At 41.7% G+C, this 22160-nt stretch overlaps 1 protein-coding gene across 12 annotated transcripts in view; it reads right to left on the bottom strand.

The window, feature by feature from the left end:
* The window catches only part of ncam1a (neural cell adhesion molecule 1a), a 269175-nt gene that overhangs the window by 79900 nt on the left and 167115 nt on the right, over positions 1 to 22160 (bottom strand). For all 12 annotated transcript variants that reach the window (XM_037119227.1, XM_037119229.1, XM_037119230.1 and 9 more), the window contains exons 2-6: positions 10453 to 10527; positions 8131 to 8340; positions 6549 to 6692; positions 2145 to 2282; positions 1048 to 1165 (exon numbers count right to left, since the gene is read on the bottom strand). In XM_037119227.1, coding sequence (XP_036975122.1) covers positions 1048 to 1165; positions 2145 to 2282; positions 6549 to 6692; positions 8131 to 8340; positions 10453 to 10527 — 685 coding nt within the window. The remainder of the gene's footprint in view (positions 1 to 1047; positions 1166 to 2144; positions 2283 to 6548; positions 6693 to 8130; positions 8341 to 10452; positions 10528 to 22160) is intronic.

The following is a 22160-nucleotide window of genomic DNA, read 5'->3' as shown; positions in this document are numbered from 1 at the left end:
ATGAGTTCTTAGTTCTGTTGAAATTCTGAATCTGAAACTGGATTTTTTTTTTTTCATCATGCCTACAGTGGACAGGTGAATAAATGAAGATGTTTCATACCGGTTCAAAAAAAATACTCAGATGGACAAATGGAAAGTTAAATTGAAGCACTGTAACACTGGAGCTGTCAGGCTGAGGCCACAGAGACTGAACTCACAGCAAACTCCTCATTGGATAAAATTAATGACAGACTTAAGAAATAAGCTACGCTTCTACACAAGCACATTGGAAGCTTCGTATACCAATGTGTGCGTCACATACAGTAAAAACAGTAAATTACTGGATGTAACCCTGACTTCTAGTGTTATATCCATGGTGAGCCACTGTCATAATGGCCAGCAGCTGGAGACAGAGACGGGCTAAAAATAACCCCAAAAAGAAAAAAAAAAACAAAAAAACACTCCTGCAGATTACTACATGGCCCTTTGATCCAGGTGGATGTGGCCGATACAGTGTATCCTGCACCGGAGGGCACGGTCTCACTAAGTGGCATTGATAAAAATAAACAGCTTCCTGAATAGATAAAGCAGAGGTCTGATTTGATAAGGAAAGTTTGTGACTAAGTGAACTGACCTGGAAGTACACCCATTACAGTAGATCCTGGTGTCCTTTAAATACTGAACGGAGTGTTTGTTTTTGTGTGTTTATCATTTTGCCTTCCACTGCTCTACATCATCTTTATACAACTTGATCTTATCGGTCTGTTTTTTGACTCCTTGACGGATTGCTGCTAAGAAGAAAATAGTGTTTGTAGGAATATACTGTACTGCCGTGATGTATGTGCTGTATTTTTGGCTTAGCTGTCTTTGAAGTTCTTAGTGAGGCGACATAAGACGGTTCACTCGGCACTGTGTGTGTCTTTTTTGTTCTTCTTCTTCTCCTTGGAGGTCAAGATAAGGGGTTTAGAAAAAGAAAACAACAAAAGGGCTTCATCTTTGTGACGGCTCAGATCTACCCCTCATCCTATACTCATCAAAACAGGCCTCTGACAGCGGCGGGTGACGTACTGTGCCCAGGTAACGGTGGGTTCAGGGAAGCCGTCCGCATCACAGGCCAACAAAGCAGAGCTACCGATGTCTGCTGTAGCGTTGACATCCGACTGCCTGGCACGGATGGTGGGAAGGACTGAAAAAGAGATGAAAGTTAAGTAGTGAGTAGATGCAGCAAGTGTATTGAAAATCTGACATGGCATACTGAAGAGGCTTCATTAAGATACATGGACTTAAACTCACAATACGTAACCTTTGTAGGTGAATTGATTCTGTCATGATTGACATATAGGACACATAAGACAGCAGTGGCTGTTGCCAGTTAATGAAAATCTTTACACAGGTAATGTGTAATGTTGTTGATCCTTCCTGCAAAGTATTATATTGCACCACCTGCTGAAATCTAAACCTCACCAGTGTCCTGGAGAAAATGTGTTGAGAGAAACTGGCAGAAGTCGTCCACTTTGTAAAGTGAGATAAAAATTAAGCCTAAATGAAAACTGAAAGACTTGTGCCGAGTCAGATTTTGCCATTTAGATATCAAAATCTAAATATTTGCTTTACAAATGTTTTTACCACGAGCCAAAACATCTGCTTGTGCCAGAGTAAAACCATATAGTAAGTGGAAAAAAATCATTGTCCACAAAGAATATTGGAATTCATTTAACGATAATCTTGCTAGCAGTTGTTGTCTAATATGTAAGAACATGAACAACATATCCTAATAACCCTAATCTTAACCCTAACCCTAATTTATGAATGATTCACAAAACAACTTATACCACCACTGGAACGTACCGGAGACAGGCTTTTCAAACAGTCACCAAAACTGCTCGGTTGCTTTTAGGATAATGTCATGACATGACGTACGTAACGTAATGTTTGATAAGTCTGATAAGGTTGCAATAAGCTGCTTGCAAAGACATCCTACACAGCCGCGGGATGATGGACAAGACTCACCGAACTAACACCGATCAGTCATATTTTGTATCTTTCAGGAACGTTCTCCGGTATCTCTGGGTCATCATTACCGTAACCTACCATGCTGAGCACCGGCTCCTTTATGAGAATCAGGACCAGCAGGGAGCAGAAGGTGAAAGAGGTGCAGTGCTTACCGTTAACAACGACCTTGATCATCCTGAAGTCAATTTCTCCCCTGGCCATGACACGAGCCTCGCAGTTGTACATTCCCTCATCCGTCTTCTTGATGCCGCGGATCTGCAGGTGGCCATTATCCATGATCTTGTATCGCACTTAAACAGAAAAGGAAAACAGGAATTCAGAGAACTGACCACAATGGGTGCTCCGGATTAGGAATTCATTGTTGTCACTAGATCACAAAACTCCAAGTGTCAGATGCTTGAATGCAATTGTTTCAAACGGCCAAGGGAATCACAGATCTAACAAAGAACCATAGAGTGCTTAACAGAAGTGTAACTATGTGTATTTAAAAACCAAGTAATGGCTCAGGAGGAACATTAAAGAACTGAAATACTTCACTTAAGTGCTCAGACAGGAAGTTGGAGCCAGATTCGAAAGTCCCAATTATCCGTGGTAATCATGCAAGTGGCTGGAGAAACACAGAGCCCTGCATGACACCCTGGCTGCACCACACATATTTCAGCAGTGTTAAAGAAAAAAAAAATCATAGTCTGACAAACAGTCGCACCTCTAATTACAGCGACCATAAACACACAGTAAGGGGTTGAGCCGTCTTAACTGAAACCAGGTGTTGTTTCTCACACGTTTCTGGGGAAAAGCAGCCAGCGTATTATTAAAAATCCAGCGCTCTGACCACATTTGATTTGAGAGCTGTAAGATGAGGAGCTGAGTCATGGTCTGTTAGTTTTAGTCCCCAATTTGGAAACTTGTGTTTTGCACTTATTCAAAATTTGTGACTGGACAGCGTGCACTTTAAAAACGAACAGGATTAGACATTGTGGCTTTTTTCTTTCTTTCTTTCTTTCTTTCTTTCTTTTTTTTTTTTGTTGGCGTAATTTTCACAGGCCAGTGTACTTCTTGTTTGAGGATGAGAACTTCTCTCCATGAGTCTAGTACTGCAAGTCCTGTTTCCATGCTAATGAGCCGGTAGAAGATTTTTATTTGCCTTTGCTTTTATTTCATGGAGAAGACCGCAGTTTCATCTCAAGAAACACTGTGTTCTTGATGCAAATTGTAATGCAGTGGGTGTTAGAAGGGACGCTGTCTTGGAATAGCGAACATGTTCGTCTCATCGCTGCACAAACGACTCCGCCCAACTACAGTGTTGTCGCCATAGCTCCTTGATGGTCATTGAGGATAAATAAGTATATTTACTGTAGCTATGCACTGGACAGAAATGAATAAAGCTGACTGTGATTGGTTAATTTGAATGCTTACCTCTCAGCCTAATATCACAAATCCACACTGGCTCCTCTAACGGAGCCAATTTCAATGTCTGGCTTTTTACCCTATCATAGCAGGACGTATCATAGAGCAAGCTTTAAGGTAGCTCAACAAAGTGGTAGCTAATGGTATTAACGGTGATTCGATGCTTGACATGATAATGCCCCATGGACCTCTGTGATACAGCCATTAATTCATTATTGTACAGGTGATAATGAAACTCACTGCCTGAAGTAGAGGTAGGACTATCACCACCAGTGCCTTCCTGATAAATGTTACCATCACATCCAGCATGTGGCTCCCTCACACCCACCAATTACTTGGATACAACGATGTAAACACGCTCAACATATATTCATGTTTGTTACATTCTGACATTCTATTGAGGTTTTTGATGATTTATATGCATGTGTGATGTCCTGTTCTATTGAGGTTGCAATATGTGCACTGTAACAGTTATATTGTTCAGCGCTGTAAGGCTGGCTGCGTGGAGACCAATTATCCTGGCAGCTGCGTTAGTTATGTGCAAGTTTGGCCCTGTTTTTTTTTTGAAACAGACTGCATGTTGAAGAAGCAGGTGGAAAAGTACAGCAGGATGGATTGGATGATACTCTGGTACAACAGCAGGTATAAAACATTGTAATGCAGACATATGTCCCATCGCAGATTTCCACAGCGAGGTTGTCCGTTTTCTGCTTCCTGTCTGCGTGCACATGTCAATCAATACAGAATCCTCCACGAGCCGCGGGCCACAATATTCAGCGTAGAAAGGAAGTGCAAAAGTAATGTCGTAATATTTCTTTTTTTCCAGCTAAGTGTGGTATTCAAAAATGAGCTGCGCAGTTTCTCAACCAGCTCTTAATTCATGTCACATCGACACATATCACAATGACAAAGCTCTCACAGGAGTTTCTGAACAATGCAACTCACACCATAGGGTTAGGTCAACTGCTGCTCTGAGGAAAATTAGATAAACAGTTTTCAGTTTTCAGTGTCGGTTACAATTAGTGGTTTTTCCAGTGAAAAACACATTCCTTGACCAGACTCCAAGAATAAAGGCGGCCTTAGCACAACACTGTGGTGACTCCAGGCTCTCCAGCGGTCACCAAAGGAGGGGTTACTGTAAGGTTAAAAAAGGCTTGGTCCAAGTGTGAAAAACCAAACCCAGCCTCCCTGCCTCAGTCTTCACACAGCGGACTGAACGTTTCAGTTGAACTCTCTGAGGTGAAGCTGCTCTGAAGTTGCCAGATGAGCTCGTTTACAAAAATACATTTATGAGAACATCTACTACACCGTTCACACCACCCTCGTCTTAGTGGCAGAAGGGGCCGAGTACTGAAAAGTTTGTGACTTTTCTGTTGATGTTTTATTGCATTATGAACAGCAAGAATTTGGCCAAATGGTGTTTCTGTTTCTCGAAATCTCCCAACTCCTGCCGTGTTCTGCTCAGTGCCCGTGGTCACCTCCCCAAAACCTGCGTCTGCTGCAGAGTTGTATCTATTTATTTATTTATTTATTTGAGGTCAGAGTTGTCATTGGCCTGTTGGCGATCAGATAGCCTTATTGGACGCAAAAATGCAGATGAAAGGTTTTGCTATTAATTCAAATTAAACTCACGCGTCAATTACGATCTTAAACATCTCTAAGTTGATGACATGGTGTAATGCATACATAAGTTAACTGAGTAAAATGACAGACTTGAGGAAATACACTTAAAGGACAAATACCCCCAAAAGTGACTTGATTACCGTACTTTAAGTAGCTGTAATTAGTTACCTCCACCCCTGCGTCATGTGTTCATTAACGGTTCACAATTAACGGTAATATGACAGAGTGACTCCTTTCTACTTTCAGTATATTTTGGCGTTAACGGATTTGTGCTTCAGTAAACATGTAAATGCATGTATTTTACCAGTAGCAGTATTTCTACACTGTACTTCCACCTTTGCGCAGCAGTTGCAATACTTTCACAGTGTTGAGTCACAACAGCAAAATGTATTAAAATCTTCGCTTCTACGGTGTTTATCTGTATGTTCCAAACCCTCACAGTTTGACAACAGCAGGGTAAATACCTTCGTTACGTGTCACGCTTCAGAGCTCGGGAGTGTGTTTACTGGCAAATCAACAATTGTTTAGAACACCGGGATCAGCAGAAGAGAAAAGGCTTAGAATGCAGGAGTGGTTGGAGAAGTTTCTAAGGACCTTTTGATGTTTTTGTTTTGTTCTCGTTCGTTCTTTATTGCCTCTCCGTTGTGACTGTGACTCACCGTTAGGATCCATGGTAACAACTGCAAATGGAAGCTGATTTACAGCTTCCGTCCACTGCTGGAGAGCGAGCTACATACTTTTCTAAACCTCCCTTCAAGCCTAAAGGCAGAAAAATATTTGATATACTCAGAGGACAGATTTTCCAGTGGAGCACGCTGCAGTTACAACAATGAGCAAACTTGGCAATCCAAGCGATGGGCACAGGACTACATCCAACTGTGAACTGTCAGAAACACTTCTACCACAGATGTGCTCCTAAAACACACACTTCTATTTCTCTGTGTTAAACTCTAAGATGGCGAGGAAAAGGCTGGCAAAAATATACATAATAAAATATAAAATGTCACTGACAGTAAAATGACATGTTTTAACTGGCTAAACTAGTGGTAGCTCCGGATTGCATTTTTTTTTTTTAGTGACAGCACACATAAATTACATTGTTAGCCATTCTATTCCCCTTCCACTTTCCTCTCTCTTTCTTCAGTGTTTTCAGATTATTTCAGCCTCCAGAGTCGTTTTCCTCTATTTGGGGAACTAAAAGTCCAATCTGCCCCGAGACATCTTTTCTAGTGACAATAACCACTTCTTGCTCGGCCGGAAAATACAATTTCCGTGTCCGTGCATCATCTATGAGGTCTGAAAGTTCCCCCAGCTGAAAATGCATGGTTTTTGTTCATAGATGATGGGCAGGAGGAGAAGGAGATGAGGAAGAGGGTGGCAAATTGATTGGAAGGCATGAATTGGCTGACATCATTGGCAGGAAGCTAAGGTGACTGCTCAGAGAGTCAGGGGAATGAGATGGAATGGCAGGCTGAAGGGGAGGAAGTGGCACAAGCATTGGGACATTTTTATTTGGGCTGGCTCACCGTCTTTGGCGACCTGGATCCTGGAGCCTTTATGCTTCCAAATGATGGTGGGCGGCGGCGAGCTGACCACATCGCAGACTATGTCGGCGTCGTCACCTTCGTTGAACTCCTGCGGGCTGGGAGCACTCTCGAAGGTGATCTTTTCTGTAGGAAGACGCGACACAGACACATACATTACACGAGTCTATAAATACCTTATCCCTTAGACTGACACTCCTATGTGGCATATTTGCTCTGCTTAGAAAAATCTAACAGTTGATTAGCAGTGTAACACGGCACCATATGGCCGAGCTTCTGCTTCTCTAATAAAACGTTCTTTTTTTGGATTCGCTTTTTTCTTATCACAGATGGCGTGTGGAGGTAACCGAGGTAAAGGCAGTCAGACTCTTATTCTGCGTTCCATTGACCATAACGATGAATGACATGACAGCTCCCCTGAAGTGGAGCCAAAACACCGTGATCGCCCCCTGGTGGCTGGATGCAGTATGGATTATAAACAGTGCTCTTTCTTTTTTGAGTAGACTGGACATGGGTCAAACTAAAATCTCCCCCACATGCGTAAAAATAACATTTTGATTTCTGTCATGTTAGCTAATTCTCATTACTGATGTAGGTTCAAGTGTTCATTTTTCATCTTATTTTGTTTTTTAATCAGCTATTTGATGCTATAAAACAAAAAAAACAATGTGTGATTTAATAAGCGAAAGCAGAATCGGGCAGGAGCCCACTGCCATGGCTTCACAAACCGATCATGTGCAGGCTCTGGCTCCAAATGATGTCACCGACATCATTTTTTATACGGTGGGATGAAGTGAAGATGTGTCCTCTATTTATTTTGCCACAAAGCAAAGTGATGTCATTCAGCAAGATGCTGCAATGGCCAGTAAAACTTTTGTTAATTAAACTTTAGTTGATTCACAAGCATTTAAATGCTACATAAACCATCGATTAAGAGCTGTGTAGTTCATCTATAATCATTATCTGGATGGCCACTCATTACTTAATTAATATTAACTTATTGTTATAGAGCGCTAGCAATTTCTTGTGTTATTGATGCTGTATTTCTATTGTTCGCTGGCAAGAGTTGTGAAATCTTCCCGCGTTATATTACAAAAATGCAGTGGAGTGGAACTTCTAACTTATTACTTCCAAACAGGACTTCATATTTCACTGACCTGCCCGAGACAGCACAGGCCCAAAAATGCAGCCCAGTGCATTTTTTTGTTTTTAACACAGGGCTGCGTTTGGTGTGATTATGAAGAGCTCGGGTCAAATATGTGAAGTAAGAGCTTCAGTTTGTCAAAACAAACTTGAGGAGAACATAGTGGAGGACATTTTAATGAATAGTTTTACTAAGAAGACCAAGATATCTTGCAAAACATAGTCATGTTTCATCTTGTTTAGATTCACTTTATAGCCTTTAAAGCACATACTTCTCCTTAAATGGCAATGCTTCTAGGGTTATTAAATCTTAAATGTGGTTTCTCTAAAACTAAAGCGTTCAGTGTACAGCAGCAGTCCAATCCTGTCTCCTAGAACTTAAGATTTATATTGTACTAAATGGTTTTGCACTCAGACTTACGGAAGATCTTCACTTGCACTGTGGCCTGGGCCTCTTTGTCTCCGTTCTTTGCCACACACTTGTAGATGCCAGCGCTGTCCACGTTGGCGTGGTAGATGGTGAGGGTCGACGTGGTCTCATCGCTGCGGCTCACAAAAATGTCTGGCCTGTTGGGAAGGATCTTCTCCCCACTGGGGGCGTACCAGTCTATGTCTTTAGCATCTCCCACCACTGAAAAACAGAAAGTGAAGAAGGAAGAAAGAAAGTGAGACTTTGTTAAGAAGCTGACACTGCAGTGTACAGATTAGATATTTTAAAAATTACAACTTTGCTTCACAGCCTTGCAGTTTTCAGTGAGCCTAGCTACACCTCCTGCCAGTCTGGGTTGGAATAGAGCTTTGGAAACGACTTGCACCTATTCAGAATGCATTCTCTCGTGTTCGAATATTGCATTCATGTTTAGTTACATCCCTGATGTATTACACAACTGTGCAACAACATAACATGTTTAAACAAGACTCCGTCACACGTGAGCAAACATAACAATGAAAGACGAAACACAATCTACAAGCCATAAAGGCTCATATCTACGCCCTATTAATCAACAATTCTCTGTGTGAAGATGGCTCGGAAACATTATTGTTAAATCAAACCCAATCTCCACACAGTGGTTGCCTTTTTCCAGATCAAACTCAATATGAAAATGAAACATGAAAAAGAATGGTATGAATAATTTCTATTTGCTTAGTAGGACAGAAGATTATTCAGTAGGACGCAGCTTGCACTAAAAGACAAAATCAAACATCTTTTCCCCGTCATTTATGTTTTATAAAGACCAGAGCGAGCTGACACACTTCCCAGAAACATGCTAATGCCATCTCATCAGTTCAAGCTGAAGGCACGCTCCTTCGAGCCACAGAGAAAAGCATCATTTAGTAAAATAAAAAAATTAAGTCAAGGCTTACATAAACACGGCGTACGTAGGCATCCATATGCACAGAGTTATTCAGCACTGCATTCTATGGCTTAATGGTCACAGAAGCTTTTTCTGCAATTAGCAGTGTAACAGCAGGTCAGTAGATGGAGTCATCCTGTTGCTGTTTCAGTCTGTTTCTATAACTGTTTTAAAGGGTCAGTTCACCCAAAGTACAGACAACATACTGTATATTGATTGTTTTTTTTAGTTAATCTGTATTTTAATCCATCTCTGCAGATAATTGGCCGTGATTATGAGATATCCACCATAATTGAAGTCAATAGGATGGATGCTCTTGATGTATAAAAGTTACATTTAAAACATTTTAACAGCGGCACATCTTTCCAGAGACAGTGCCCCCATTCAGGGTAGAACAGACTACTGCATAATCAAAAATCTTACATATTTTAAAACAATTGTTGTCATGGTGATGTGGTGGTAGAAAAAGAAAAAAAACATTACACAACTTATCTCAGTTGAGGTACACCAATGAAAGGGTCTCTGGAACAGGAATGAGGAGATCTGTGACTGTTGTTTGCTGCCTCCCTCATTCCCCACCCTAAGCTTCCTGTTGCTTTCTCATTGGATATGGTTTGAATGCTATCTAAGACTCGTCTGCAAGGTCCTCCAACTACAAGCGGATTTGATTGGTGTTTTTTGATGTCGGATCAGCGACAGGCTAACCATGGCAAAATGTTTGTAGTGTGTGCTGGACAATCCAGAGACCTTGCTGTTATCAGTTCTCATGTACTGCAGATATGAAAGAAATATATACATATAGTATGGTACTTGAAAATGATGGAAACACACCACTATCTTCATAACTAGATACAATCTTGGATTGTTATTTGATTTTACAGAACTGTGGACTTGCAGGCTTAGAGACCATAACTAAGAACACCCTTGACAACCAAACCTGTCTTCATGTACTGTATGTGATATACTGTCACACAGCTGACCTGATCTCATGCGATACCAGCTGCATCTAACACAGGTTGTTATCTGCACATGTACACTCAACACTGGAAAGAGAAAGTGTAAGACTTCCCTGTCATTATCTCTTCAGACTGCACCTCTCCCACACCTCTCCTAAGCCCTCTTCCTTACCTGCCTCTGATCTCAACTCCACTTCCACCTCTGAGTAAACCGCTCTATCTATCCTCGTCTGTTCGTCGTTTTTTTAGCACCGTCTTGTCTTTTGCATTGGATTTCTTCAGTGCCGAACTTGTAATGAGAGTCCACGAGTGTCATAACTTGACTTGTATCACTTCTATGAAATGATCTCAATTAAAACCGCCAGTGTTGTTATAAGAGGTGACATTTGCATCAAGTTGTGTTTCGTAAGGCATTTTCCAGATCACTCTTACCTTCACAGAGGAAGAATTTCGAGTCTCCCACGCTGATCTCTCCTTGTGTTGGAGTGATTTCCACCTGGATGGCAGCTGGGGAAAAGGAAAAAAAAAAAGAAAAAGAAAATGTACATGAGAAGAAGGGTGACACAGGGGCGAAGCACGTAAAGGCGAGGCTCAAAATCAAATTGTTTTGCCTGCGCAGAAGAATAACCATTTTTCAGGCATGCCCTCTCTGAATGAAACTCTGGGATGAAATTTCCATGCTCAGTCAAGTGCGACATCTCCATGTGCAGATGGGTTAGGAGTCAGGATTTTCTTCACAAGGAAGAGAGTTGAACTGCCAGGTTGTTAGTGGGTTCACTTAGTGGGTATTTATTGTACAACAAAGTCATTTGTAGCAGTGGTGACTGGAAATCTGTACTTGTTAACAATACGTGACACAACAGCGCAGTCTCCAGGATAAAATGCAGGTAGCTGATGTTTCTGCAACCCACTGACATGTTCACATTTGAATGTATCATAAGCTCTGACCATATTGACATTTGTACACAATGTGTCATATCTTGTTCACATTAAATTTATTGATCTGACAGTTATATGGGGAGGTGCAGAGGGTCTGAGTGAGAGGGTTGCTAAGCCAGTGACTGCTGTTCAAGACTGTGTTTCAACATTTGTAAATGTATGTGTTCACTATTCATATTCTAAGGATGAGAATCCACAGCAAATGATATACAATACAAATATTAATGAGCGAAACAACGATCACTTGTTTCCACAGCAAGTTGTCATTTTAACTGCTTCTCCTTTTGCAAAACATTAACCCAGACTACTGGATCCTTTGACTGGCCTCTGACAAGTTGGTGATGCTGTCTTCGTCTGTTGGGAAATGGTGTTTTTCCAAATTATCGCTGATCTGTTTCTTTTTTTATTTACCATTATTGTCTAGAAAAATGGATTGAGCTGTCCCACTCTCAAAATGCACTTAACAATCTATCTAGAATAAACAACTTCATGTCAATAGCACAAGTTTCCTCTGCAGCAACAGAAAAACAATACAATAGCAGAGATGAAGGAGAATGGCACTCCGTGGACTTGTGATGATTCACACCCATACACCCATATTTATTATTTAAATTTAGAATCTGTGTATAAAAATGTGCTGTTAATTTTGCACTATATCATGTACATATGTATATGCGTCTATTGTATTCTATTTCTTCCCTTTTTGATTATATTGTTTATTTTTGCTATTGGTTTTTGTTCTGTAATATTCTGTCACCGCTGGGACAAACCACTTTCCCTGTCTGCGGGACATTAAAGGATTTCTGATTCTGCTTCTGATTTGTTTATAAGGAGCCATGTATTTTTGCTCCGAGCACTTTGAAGTTGTCAGCTGTTAATGAATGTTGTACCCGTGACCTTGTGACAATCAACTGTCGGCCAGGTGTCAAAGTCAAGGCGGGCTGTAGGCACCTCTTGACAGTGTCAAATTGACAGGAAAAGAAGAGAGGGCACAGTGCGGAAGGAAAGCAGCTGTCCGACAAATTATCTGACAATCATTTAACGTCCCTTATCGTACAAATAAAGATTTCTGTGTCTCTTTGTTTGTCAAGCAGATTAATGTGATATATAAATGCTGTGGATGTATCAAATTGCTCGGTCCATTGAGATTTACATAGTCTGTCTTCAAATGAGCTATCTGGCCCTAAACCAGGCCCCCAGCACAGTAGCAGTTGCCTGCTTAGGCATGTGAGAGCTGACCAATCAGAGCAGACTAGGCTTTCTGGGAGCCGGGTCTTAAAGAGACATGAGGCAAAATGAAGCGTTCAGCTGAGGTGCTGTAGCAATGGACAGTATATGAAAAATGTGAAATGTGAACATTGAAGCGTGTAATAGAAGAAGAACCTGAAAATGAGCATAAAAGTTCTTGAGACTAAAAAAAAAAAAAAAAGATTGAGGTATTTTAGGTGCTTTGCAATTGTTGAGTAGGGATGATCTCAGCGAATTCAAAATATATTCACTGACACTTTCTAAAGATTCTGTTTCAAGCTTCATTTTATTGAGTGAAGCCACCTGACTGAGTCATTGGGGGGGGCTATCATACTCATTTTTCGGCATCTCTGCTGCTCTTGGCAGATGATTTAGAGGGCATAATGTTGTAAATCAAAGAATTTCCTTTTCCCGAGACTGTAACACACTTGATCTCTCAGCATCAGCTTAAGCTTCACTGACACAGATGAGATTTTGTGTAGAAAAAGCACCTGGTGTTTGTTCCTCCCCTCGTGCTCACCAATTCAAATGAAAAAAAACTCTTGCATATTCAATGAAAAGTGTTCAAATGTGTAATAATTTTCAAAGACTTAATCAGGAAATTCATCTCTCGCAAGTGTGCTCCGAGATGTGATGATTGTTAAATGTGACATGGTTTAATTTGAGACCCGTATCTGCGGTGATGTGCCAGTGTGTGGCATGGAAGTGAAGCAGGAACACCACTGAATCGTGATCCGGAGCTTGACAGAGAAATCCTGCTGAGCCTTCAGCGTGTCGCCACTTCACACAAACGAGTGAGTCAGTCTCAGCCCAATTCTCACCAGGAGATTCAGGGGAATGGTTTTTGCAAGGACTCACCATTCACCGACAGGTAGCCAACTACCATCGCAGCACAATGAGACAATGGCGTTTCATAATACAACAATCTCACGGCTGTAGAAAAACATCCGTGACTAAGACGACCGTCGGAGCAGTGGCCCTCGCTGTTCTTTTATTCCTTTATACACTTGAAAAATGTGAAAATCCGTCATCATTATGCTCAAATCAAAACCTCCTCCACCGAAGACGTACACAGCATTTAGAACGGTATAGATGTGCACAAAAGGCTTTTGTGTTAAGAGGCGTTTAGAGCGTCACCGTGTTTAGCTGTTTTCTGCTGGGAAAAGTGGATGCTCTCGTGGAAGGTAGTCCACTGTCAGCTGCGATGACTTGGTCTTCCAAATCATACAAAGAGTAAACAGGCACGTATAATAAGAAACACAGTGTTCAAAAGCAAATGATCCAGGAGGTTTTTGTGGATCACCTCTACCTCGGCCCCTGCGAGATGACAGATCGCTTGCCAGGACGATGGGAACATAACATAAGCATTTCAACGGACAACAAAAGCTGTAATTTTCCTGGTTGGGGCACTCTCGTGTATTGATTTCATTAAACTATTCAAGGTGAGAATAATATCTCCCTCACGGCTCAGTCAAGAAGTCATACAAATATTGATTTGTAGTAAAACACCCTGCCTCTGCCACTTAAATGACCTGGCCATTGTTCCAGGCTAGCATGCAAGCTTGAGAGGCATGGAAAACCACTACCCACAGCATGTTTGCTTTTACAGGCGGGAGGTGGATACAAAGAAAACAACATATCCATTTCCTTCCCTCATCTAGTAAGATCACAGATACCACACTGCAAACCCAAGCCATGCCTCCTAAGACTAAGACAACTGGCCAAAAAATCAACTGATCATATCTGCAACACTAAAAAAAAAAAAAAAGAGTTCAGGCAGTGTGGGAAAGACTGCTATTCCCAGAGCCATTTTCTCAGTGTAAGTCTCTAATTGGTTACTTGTGCTGCGGATGAACTGGAGGACATGAACATGAAGGAAATGAGTGATACTGTGTCTTTGCTGAGAGAATATTATGAGAAGCAGAGTCATAGTGGAAAAAAGGATAAAAGTTTGGAAATAATTTGCTTTTCTGCTCAGTCCATTACATTTTCTCTTTAGATAACAGTTGTGGTAATGATGTAATGATGGTCAGTCATTTAAGATCAGTTTGGATTGGGAGGTGAGACAGAACTTTTTGAAAACTTCTTCAAACTTCAATCTTGTGCACTGTTCATTGTCCTAGGTTTCATTTTAACCATAGAAACTAAAAACAGGGAGCCACTGCTTGTGGTCATAAATTGTCTGTGGGGAATTGTCTGAGGGACCATAGTTGGTGTTTATAATGCATCACAGACAACAAGAGGGTCTCTTGAAAATTAATATTTTTTAACCCACATGGAGAGGAACCAGTGGCTGCTTGGGAGAAAAAAAGTAAAACAGAATAAAAAAAAAAAACAAAAAAACAGAAACATGACTTCAGAACTTTTCCTAGAATCATCTGTTGTTTGTACATCCATGCAAACGAGAAATGCCTGTAAATCATTTGGCCTACTTTAATGGTGCCAGTTAGCCAAAATGTTACTAAGTATAGGTTAAAAAGAGTTAAGAAAGAGTACAAGTTATGATCCATGGCATCTCCATGGCTTCATTATGCTGCCTCATTATCTCCCAAATGAACCATAGCTCAAAAGAATAATAACAGGAATGACAAAATCCATCAAGGTCAACTTTTTAATGTTGCACTATTCATTTTTTAGGAATAAAAAATATTAGAATAGGAGCCTATTGTGAATAAATCAAAATAAAAAAAAAAACAAAATCAGCAACGGAGCGTGACATACAAGGCAAGGTCATGTTCACAGTGATCTGGCCAACACCACACTGTGCAAACTTCTAGTCTGCGGTGGGTGGTGTTCCACTTCATTCTTCTTGACTGCCAAGCACAGGCACCCTACATATTGAATGCACCCTTTGAATATGTAAAGGTGGATGGTGTTATATAGCACTTTCATATGTTGCCTACTGTAGACTCAGTGGAAAGTGACTTCGATTCGGATGGAGGAGCAGTCACTGAATTGTAAATTGTGTCGAATTTGTTGCATAAAATGCTTAAAGCCTTCAGAAAAAACACCAGAATGATGCTTTTAAAGTTTCATCGAAGCCCCGAAGTTGAGAAAGACTTGGCCTAAATTACATGAATAAAAAGGTAAACCAAGGCCCGAGAAGCAAAAGAGATTCGGTGGAAGGAGGTGTAGATTAAAACAGGATGGACAGAAAGAAGTGCTCGGCACGGCGAGCGGAGAGCTTGGATGAAGGATGAAGCTATCTGTGCCCCGACATGTCTACTCATGACACCAATCTAATATCTATCCACTAAGCCTGTCCCTCACTTTCACTCTTCTCTAGAGACTCATAAACCTCTCTCTCTGCTCTCGAGAGTCCTTTTCTCCTCAACCCGCTGCTTAGACACCTACAGTCACAGCACCCTGCTCTTTAACAAACAGCACTTCTACTATCATTCAGACCGGCATCTTTGCACAGAGATGCTGGTAATTTTTTTGGTACACGGGGAAAAAAAAATCTGCACATCTAAAAAAAAAAAAAAGAAAAAAAAAACCCCATCTGCTTCTTTCTGTTACGGCTGAAAAGCCTCTGAATATCATTCGGAATTACATCCTTTGCTGTTATATGCATTGGCTGCATGTTCATGTTTTTTCATGTTTGGCAAGAACATCTTTATTCCATCAGCGATGGTGGTGTGCGGCAACGGATCCATTTTTAAGAGAAACGTGTTCTGAAAGATTGGAGATGTAGACATGACATGATACCGGCTTCGAGTCACAAAAAGGAGCAGCCGAGACTTCAGAGTGGATTGAAACAAACTTCCACCCAAAAGCAAATCTGCAGTCAGGAAGACACTGTTTGGCTGGATTATTAAACCTGCCCAGTGGGGACCGAACCTCACACTTATTGAGCATTACTCTCTGAGAAACACCACTATCTCATTACTTCAGGATCCTGACATGTATTAAGGTGGAAGGTGAGTACAAGTAAGCTTAGCAGTTAGCTTTGTGGCTAGTCTTAGCCCTGGGCTGAGGTATTAAGCATGACTGGCCCTGTCAGGATGGTGTAAATAGCTGTGAGAGAATCTGTCTCATATTACTCATTGAAGCAAAAACATGTGTGGGATCAAAGTGTTCTTCAACGCGGGTTTGAAAGGTGTATTTCAGGCCAAATTGTTGGGATGGCCTGTTAAAATGTGATCTGTGGATGATGTTAGTCAGTGAAACAAGGAGAGCACGACCAAATGAAAAGAAGGAGATCCGGAACATCCAGTAAACAAAGATCAAGCTCCTGCTAACATGAAGTTAGCCGCCAAATACTGATGAAAAACTGAAAATCAAAGGTCCAGCGTGTAGGGTGCTTTGTGGGATTGAGAAACGAGGCTGCAGATTGTAACCAACTTAATCCCCTTCCGAGCGTGCAGGAGAACCTACGATGGCTTCTAAAAACATGATACACCCTCTCGTTGTGTAGATGTAAAAGGGTAATGAAACACAATGATTTAAGTTTGAGGTGATTACACACTAATAACAGTGAATTATGAATATTAATCCCCCTAAATCCTACACTCTGGAATGCAAACATTTCAGTCAGACACAATATTATGCTAAAGACAGTCAGTGAATGTAGATAAGAAACAACAGTGTGTCACCAGATTGTGTTATCGACAGTTATACTAACTTGCTAACTTTGGTACAGCAGCTCATATAGTTAAACTGCAGAAATGCCTGGAACACTGTGGTTATCTGGTCCACCCATTGTGCTTCCAAGTCATTCACGGAGAATATTTCTGTCTGCACGGAAGCTTTGGCTCTGACACATGTTGGTATAAATAAAAGTCCACTCTTGACTCGTTCTCCCTGTAGACTTCCTCTGCTACGTCCAGAGGATCTCCAGGTTTGACGGGAGCACAGCTGTATAACCAGAGATGACAGTTTCCACCACTGTATCTTTCTGGAACTTGTTCTTTTCATCCCGGGAAAAAAAACAAAAAACAACCCAAATGACCCCCCAAAAAACAAAAAACGGACAGGTTGTTCCCTGGAACCATCCGCACAAGGCAATTAGAGGCCGCGGCAACCCAATACAGCAGAAGTTATTTCACTGCATCCACATGGAGGCTGGCACCCCACAGCGTCTGCTAGCAGCTCCTCCACACAGGCACTGTTTGCTCACTGATATCTCCTTACAAACCCTGTGTTTTAAAAACCACATATATATACATGTATATCTGATTTGCAACAGTGAACACATTTACACCAAACACGTACCTCAAGAAATATATATTTTTTCTTTTTTTTGCATGTTCTGCTTATCAGGACTTTAGCCCGTCTAAATCCCTCAGACGGTAAATCCATACCCTCCAAACAACACAGTAATTGTAATAATCAAATCACCATACAGGCGACCTTCAATAAACATGAGAAACAATGAAACAACAAGTGAAACCACTTCACTTATTCACAATTTTGCTCTTTGAAATGTCTAAACTCACTTCTCGTGAGCATTCAGGGTGATAGGATCCAAACGATAGCAAACAGAGAGAAGTATGAGCCTTCATAAACTAATTAACTCCTCCTTTTACTCCACACAAGAACAGACGTTTGCCTAGTTAATAGCTTGGCAGCAGTCTGATTATTCAACTTATACATTCGACAAAGTTAAAGACAGGAGGGAGATGGAGGAGCGTGTCCCAGCCACTCACGGTGAGCTCAAAGTGGTATTAGAAATGCCGTATTAATTTGCTGATAATCCCTCCGCACTTTGAAGCAAATATGCTGTTTTAAATAACAATGACCAAAAGCGCCGAGTGAGGATGTGAGGTGCCGGCCGTTCTGTAGCGAGAGAATTATGGACTGCACAGGGTGCTACTGTAAACAGGTGTTTAAAATGTTAGCTCCGACGCCGCGGAGTTCCCTAATTCCTGTTATGTAACGGCGCAGATTCATTCAAAGCACAAGGCCATCATTATTTCATTCGAGGGCGTGTGAGTTTGCGGGGCGAACGAACGGGAAGTAGTCGGTTCTGCAGCAGAGAATTTGTAGTTCGAGGCAGCTTCTTCCCCGTCTTGGATCAGGAGGTTTGCATGCCTAATTGGAGCCTGGCAGCCGGTGGTGACTGGCTCTATTACAAGGAGGCCACAACAGTCAGCTGTTGGTGCTTAACATGCAAGTCATGTCGGAGCAAGCACACACCATGCAGGAGCAGACAGCACTGTGTAGGGCGACGCCGGGATGCGTGCATCACCAGCACATACGCTGTGAGAGCACACTGTCTCAGTATGTGCTATAGCAGGAAGAGAATCAGACGTACTATTTATCTTTTTTTCCCAGAGCCATATTTTCTCTGTTTGTACTGTATGTTAATTTGTCTGCTGAATGCTAATGCTTGAAAATCCCTGTGGCCTGAAAAAGGTCAAGACATTATTGATGAAGACAAAGACCTGAGCAAGAAGCCGGATCCAAGCACACATCGACCACCTACGTAATGTCACACTTCCAACGGGGAAACCCGTTCTGCTAAAATAGTCCAATTTTTACACCTCTTACTAAATTGGGTAGTAAGGTTCCCCCTTAATTCCCCTCAGGTAATGGAGAAATTAATTATTTAGACATAATGAAAAACAATTCTGATTCCTAAATTGAGCCCATTTCATTTGATATGGACAAAATGGAATCATTTCCGTTATTATTTGACAGTCTGTCGGACAGAACACAAACAGAAAGAGACACATGACGGGTGACAAAAGGTCCCAGACTGCAAACTCACAAACAGGTGTAAATGCGACAACGCCTTATTAAACTGAGTCATAAGGACTTCTGTGGATATAAGTCGCTCTTCAAAATGTGATCTGCGCCAGACATTTTGCCGCGCTCTCCCCTCGACATGCTGGAGAGAGATTACACACTTGTAACCCTTTATCAAATGACTACAAGTGCTGCACAAATACAGTCGTATTTGTCTGTCTTTGAGATCTGTAATCTCATGCAAATGTAGGCACACTGCTGGCATAACTCCACAATGTCATTTAAGATTGATTAGGCCTCTCCTATCAGATGGGGTTTAATATGAGCTGGTATAAGATTGTTCCCTAAGAGCACTAAGAGAAACCTATCTCTGAGGCCAGGTGAAGCAAGCTGTAAAAGATCTATTCTGGGATTCCACTGGGACTCTCTAATGCAAGCGCTCACCTCACATGGCCTGTAATGAGCAGGTACTGAAGCACAGCTTGGGTGCTTAGGTGGGACATAGCTGATTCTCTGAATGACTCAAGCCTGACGATCCATTCTCAGTAATGCAAGAAAATACCAAATATCTAATATCATATGTGATAAGACTTCGGATTTTTTTTCCCATCAAATTTGTTCCAGTCTTCTAATCAGAAAACCTTTTTTGCTGCCCTAACTGTCTTTCATTTGCAGCACGCTCCTTATAAAAAGCTGAAATAGAATTAACTCATGGTTAAACAGGCTTGCACCCAGTTTTGTGTATTAAACTGTTTCCTGAGGATGCTGATGAGCAGGCGGATGGTGAACACATGAAGCCCCTCTGCAAAGCCCTCTTCTACCACGTCAAAGCTACACCGGCCAAGTCAAATCCACTTGTATTGCTTGGAACTGCACAGAGTTGAATATTTCAATGGACTTCACAGACCTCACGCTCTCCCTCTAACGCCTCTCTAACCCATGGAGACTCAGAGAAGCTTCTCCACAAACCTCAGAAAGGATTTCTGACGGAGCCCTAACCCTAAACCTAACCCTGCATAAACACGGGCACAGCACTCCCATCATGCCTTCTTTGTACCAGCTCACTGTACACTCTGCAGCTGTCCTTTCTCTGACCTGTAGTCAGTGCTCAGAAACACCGTGTGCTGCTCCCAGTAATTCATTATGGCCGAAACCTCGGGGGGCTCTACACAAAAAAGGTAATGACCTGTTATTAGTAGTGCCTTTTATATATTTTTTTGTTTTTTGTCCTTTTCTGTCCTTTAAAATAATAAATGTCTGATCTGTCAGCAATTCCATATATGCAAAGGCTGAATACATTCATTCTTTGGAAGGTCCCGTAAGAGCAGGTTACGGATCCTCCGAGTCTGTGAAAGTCGTTAAGGAACACCATTCATCCAAAAGACATTCTCCGCTCACGCACCGATGCCGAAATCTTCCACAGCAGTTCAATTGGGTGGTGATCTGGTAGTCATACGGTGTGATTCACATCATGTTCATGCCCCTAGGATGAGGACGTTATCCTCACAGAAGACAAGCCACTCCCATCAGGATCGTCCATCTCTAGGGAACAAGTCAACCCAAGCGACGCCACGACAATGGCCTCAAAGGCATAAAAGAGCCACTGATCCCCCTCATTGTAGGGCTCAAGCATTCAGGCCTGTACCATTCTCTCGCCCACTTATTGAGAACATGATGAATGATCTCACTCTATTCTTTGTGAGTGAAGCTCCTGCCACATGTGCCCAAATACTAAGACTCTTGCTGTCTTGATCCAGATAGCAGGGAGACGCATGACATGATGTGAGGTGCATTATTCCATCATGTGGAAACACCTGTAGCCTATGAAATCATCACCGTAATGACTACGAGTGTAGTGTAGTCTCCCTGAACTGTTAAGTGCAGGACATTCTGTTTGGTATTTAATATTTTCAGTTCGGTACGCTCAAGACCCACATATTACCCATAAGACTTGCGCGTATAGAACAGAAAATCCTTAGCACAGAACAGATATCTGTATACTGACACTGTTCCAGTGAAGTCAGGTATAGCCGTGGAAATACGCCCTGTATAAATGAGGGCAAGATTCAGCTGTAAGGGAATTATCAACAGGTCAAGATCTAGAGATGAAGCAATACTGACATTCTTTCCTCACTGACATCATGCCAGTGTTTGAGTGCCTTTGGAGGACAATATGTAAGTCACAAATTAACTGAAGTTATCAACAAACTATTATGAAATGAGCAGTTTTTAAATGTCCACTGAAGTTAACATGCTAACCAGCTAGCTCCTGTCCAAAAAATCCTACTAGCGGTGTAAACACAAACACCTGAGCTCCAAGTCTGGAAAGGCTAGATGCATAACCAACTGAGCTAATTAGACAGTGGCAGCAACAATTGGCATCAGTAAGTGTTTACTCTGATGATACGCTGCCACTTACCTGCTTTGATTATGAATTGAACAGATGGCCAATTCTTACATATTGCACCGTTATCAATAAGAGTTATTGCTGGTGGACCACTGTCGAATGTTTACATTCTTCAAAATGAAAGACAAAAATGACCCAAAATCTGAGATGAACCGTGAATTTTGTGCATCCCCATGCCAATAGTCATACAGGTACAGAATGAACAGCGGTGGTATAATGTCTGTGGTGATTCTGAATGCTCTTTGCAGGTGAACAGTGTTGCAGTGAGTAGCAGCTGTTTTATGAACCTCTGAACAGAGCTAACTTTAAGCATTATGCTTCTAATTTGTATTTCAGAGACACATAAATTAGCCTTTCAGAAGCACACTGCAAACTGTCTTCGCCACTTATCATTAACCTGCTGTACTACGAGAGACTGCACAAAGCACCAAGCAGCCGTTTCCATGTGCCGTGTGTGGGCGTCAGGCCTTAATCAAATTGACATAGACGCGTCAGCTACTAAGCTCCTTCTCCTCACATCTTTCAGTCATTCACCAGCACAGCTTTGTCAGGATTACGGCTGTTGCCATCATTCCCCAAACCCGCGCCACTTCAGCTGTCATCCAAGTGTGTCACAACTGGAGAGGAATGAATGTGGAAGAGCACAAATGGGCGCTGCAGAAATCAACAGTTTGAAGTGCTTTTTTTTCCACTAGCTTAGGGTGTAAAAAAAAAAAAAAAAAAAAGTTTGAGATTAACTGTGAAAAGTATGCGGCACGGCCCCGGATCTTGCCTTCCTCTTTTGATCAAAACTGCGCAGTCTCACCTCATCCTCTCCAAATAAACAACCCCTGATATGTTTCCAATTGCTGCTCCT

Source organism: Acanthopagrus latus, chromosome 13 (assembly GCF_904848185.1).
Source record: "Acanthopagrus latus isolate v.2019 chromosome 13, fAcaLat1.1, whole genome shotgun sequence".
In the NCBI taxonomy this organism is placed as follows: domain Eukaryota; kingdom Metazoa; phylum Chordata; class Actinopteri; order Spariformes; family Sparidae; genus Acanthopagrus; species Acanthopagrus latus.
This window is presented reverse-complemented; position numbering and strand designations above follow the sequence as displayed.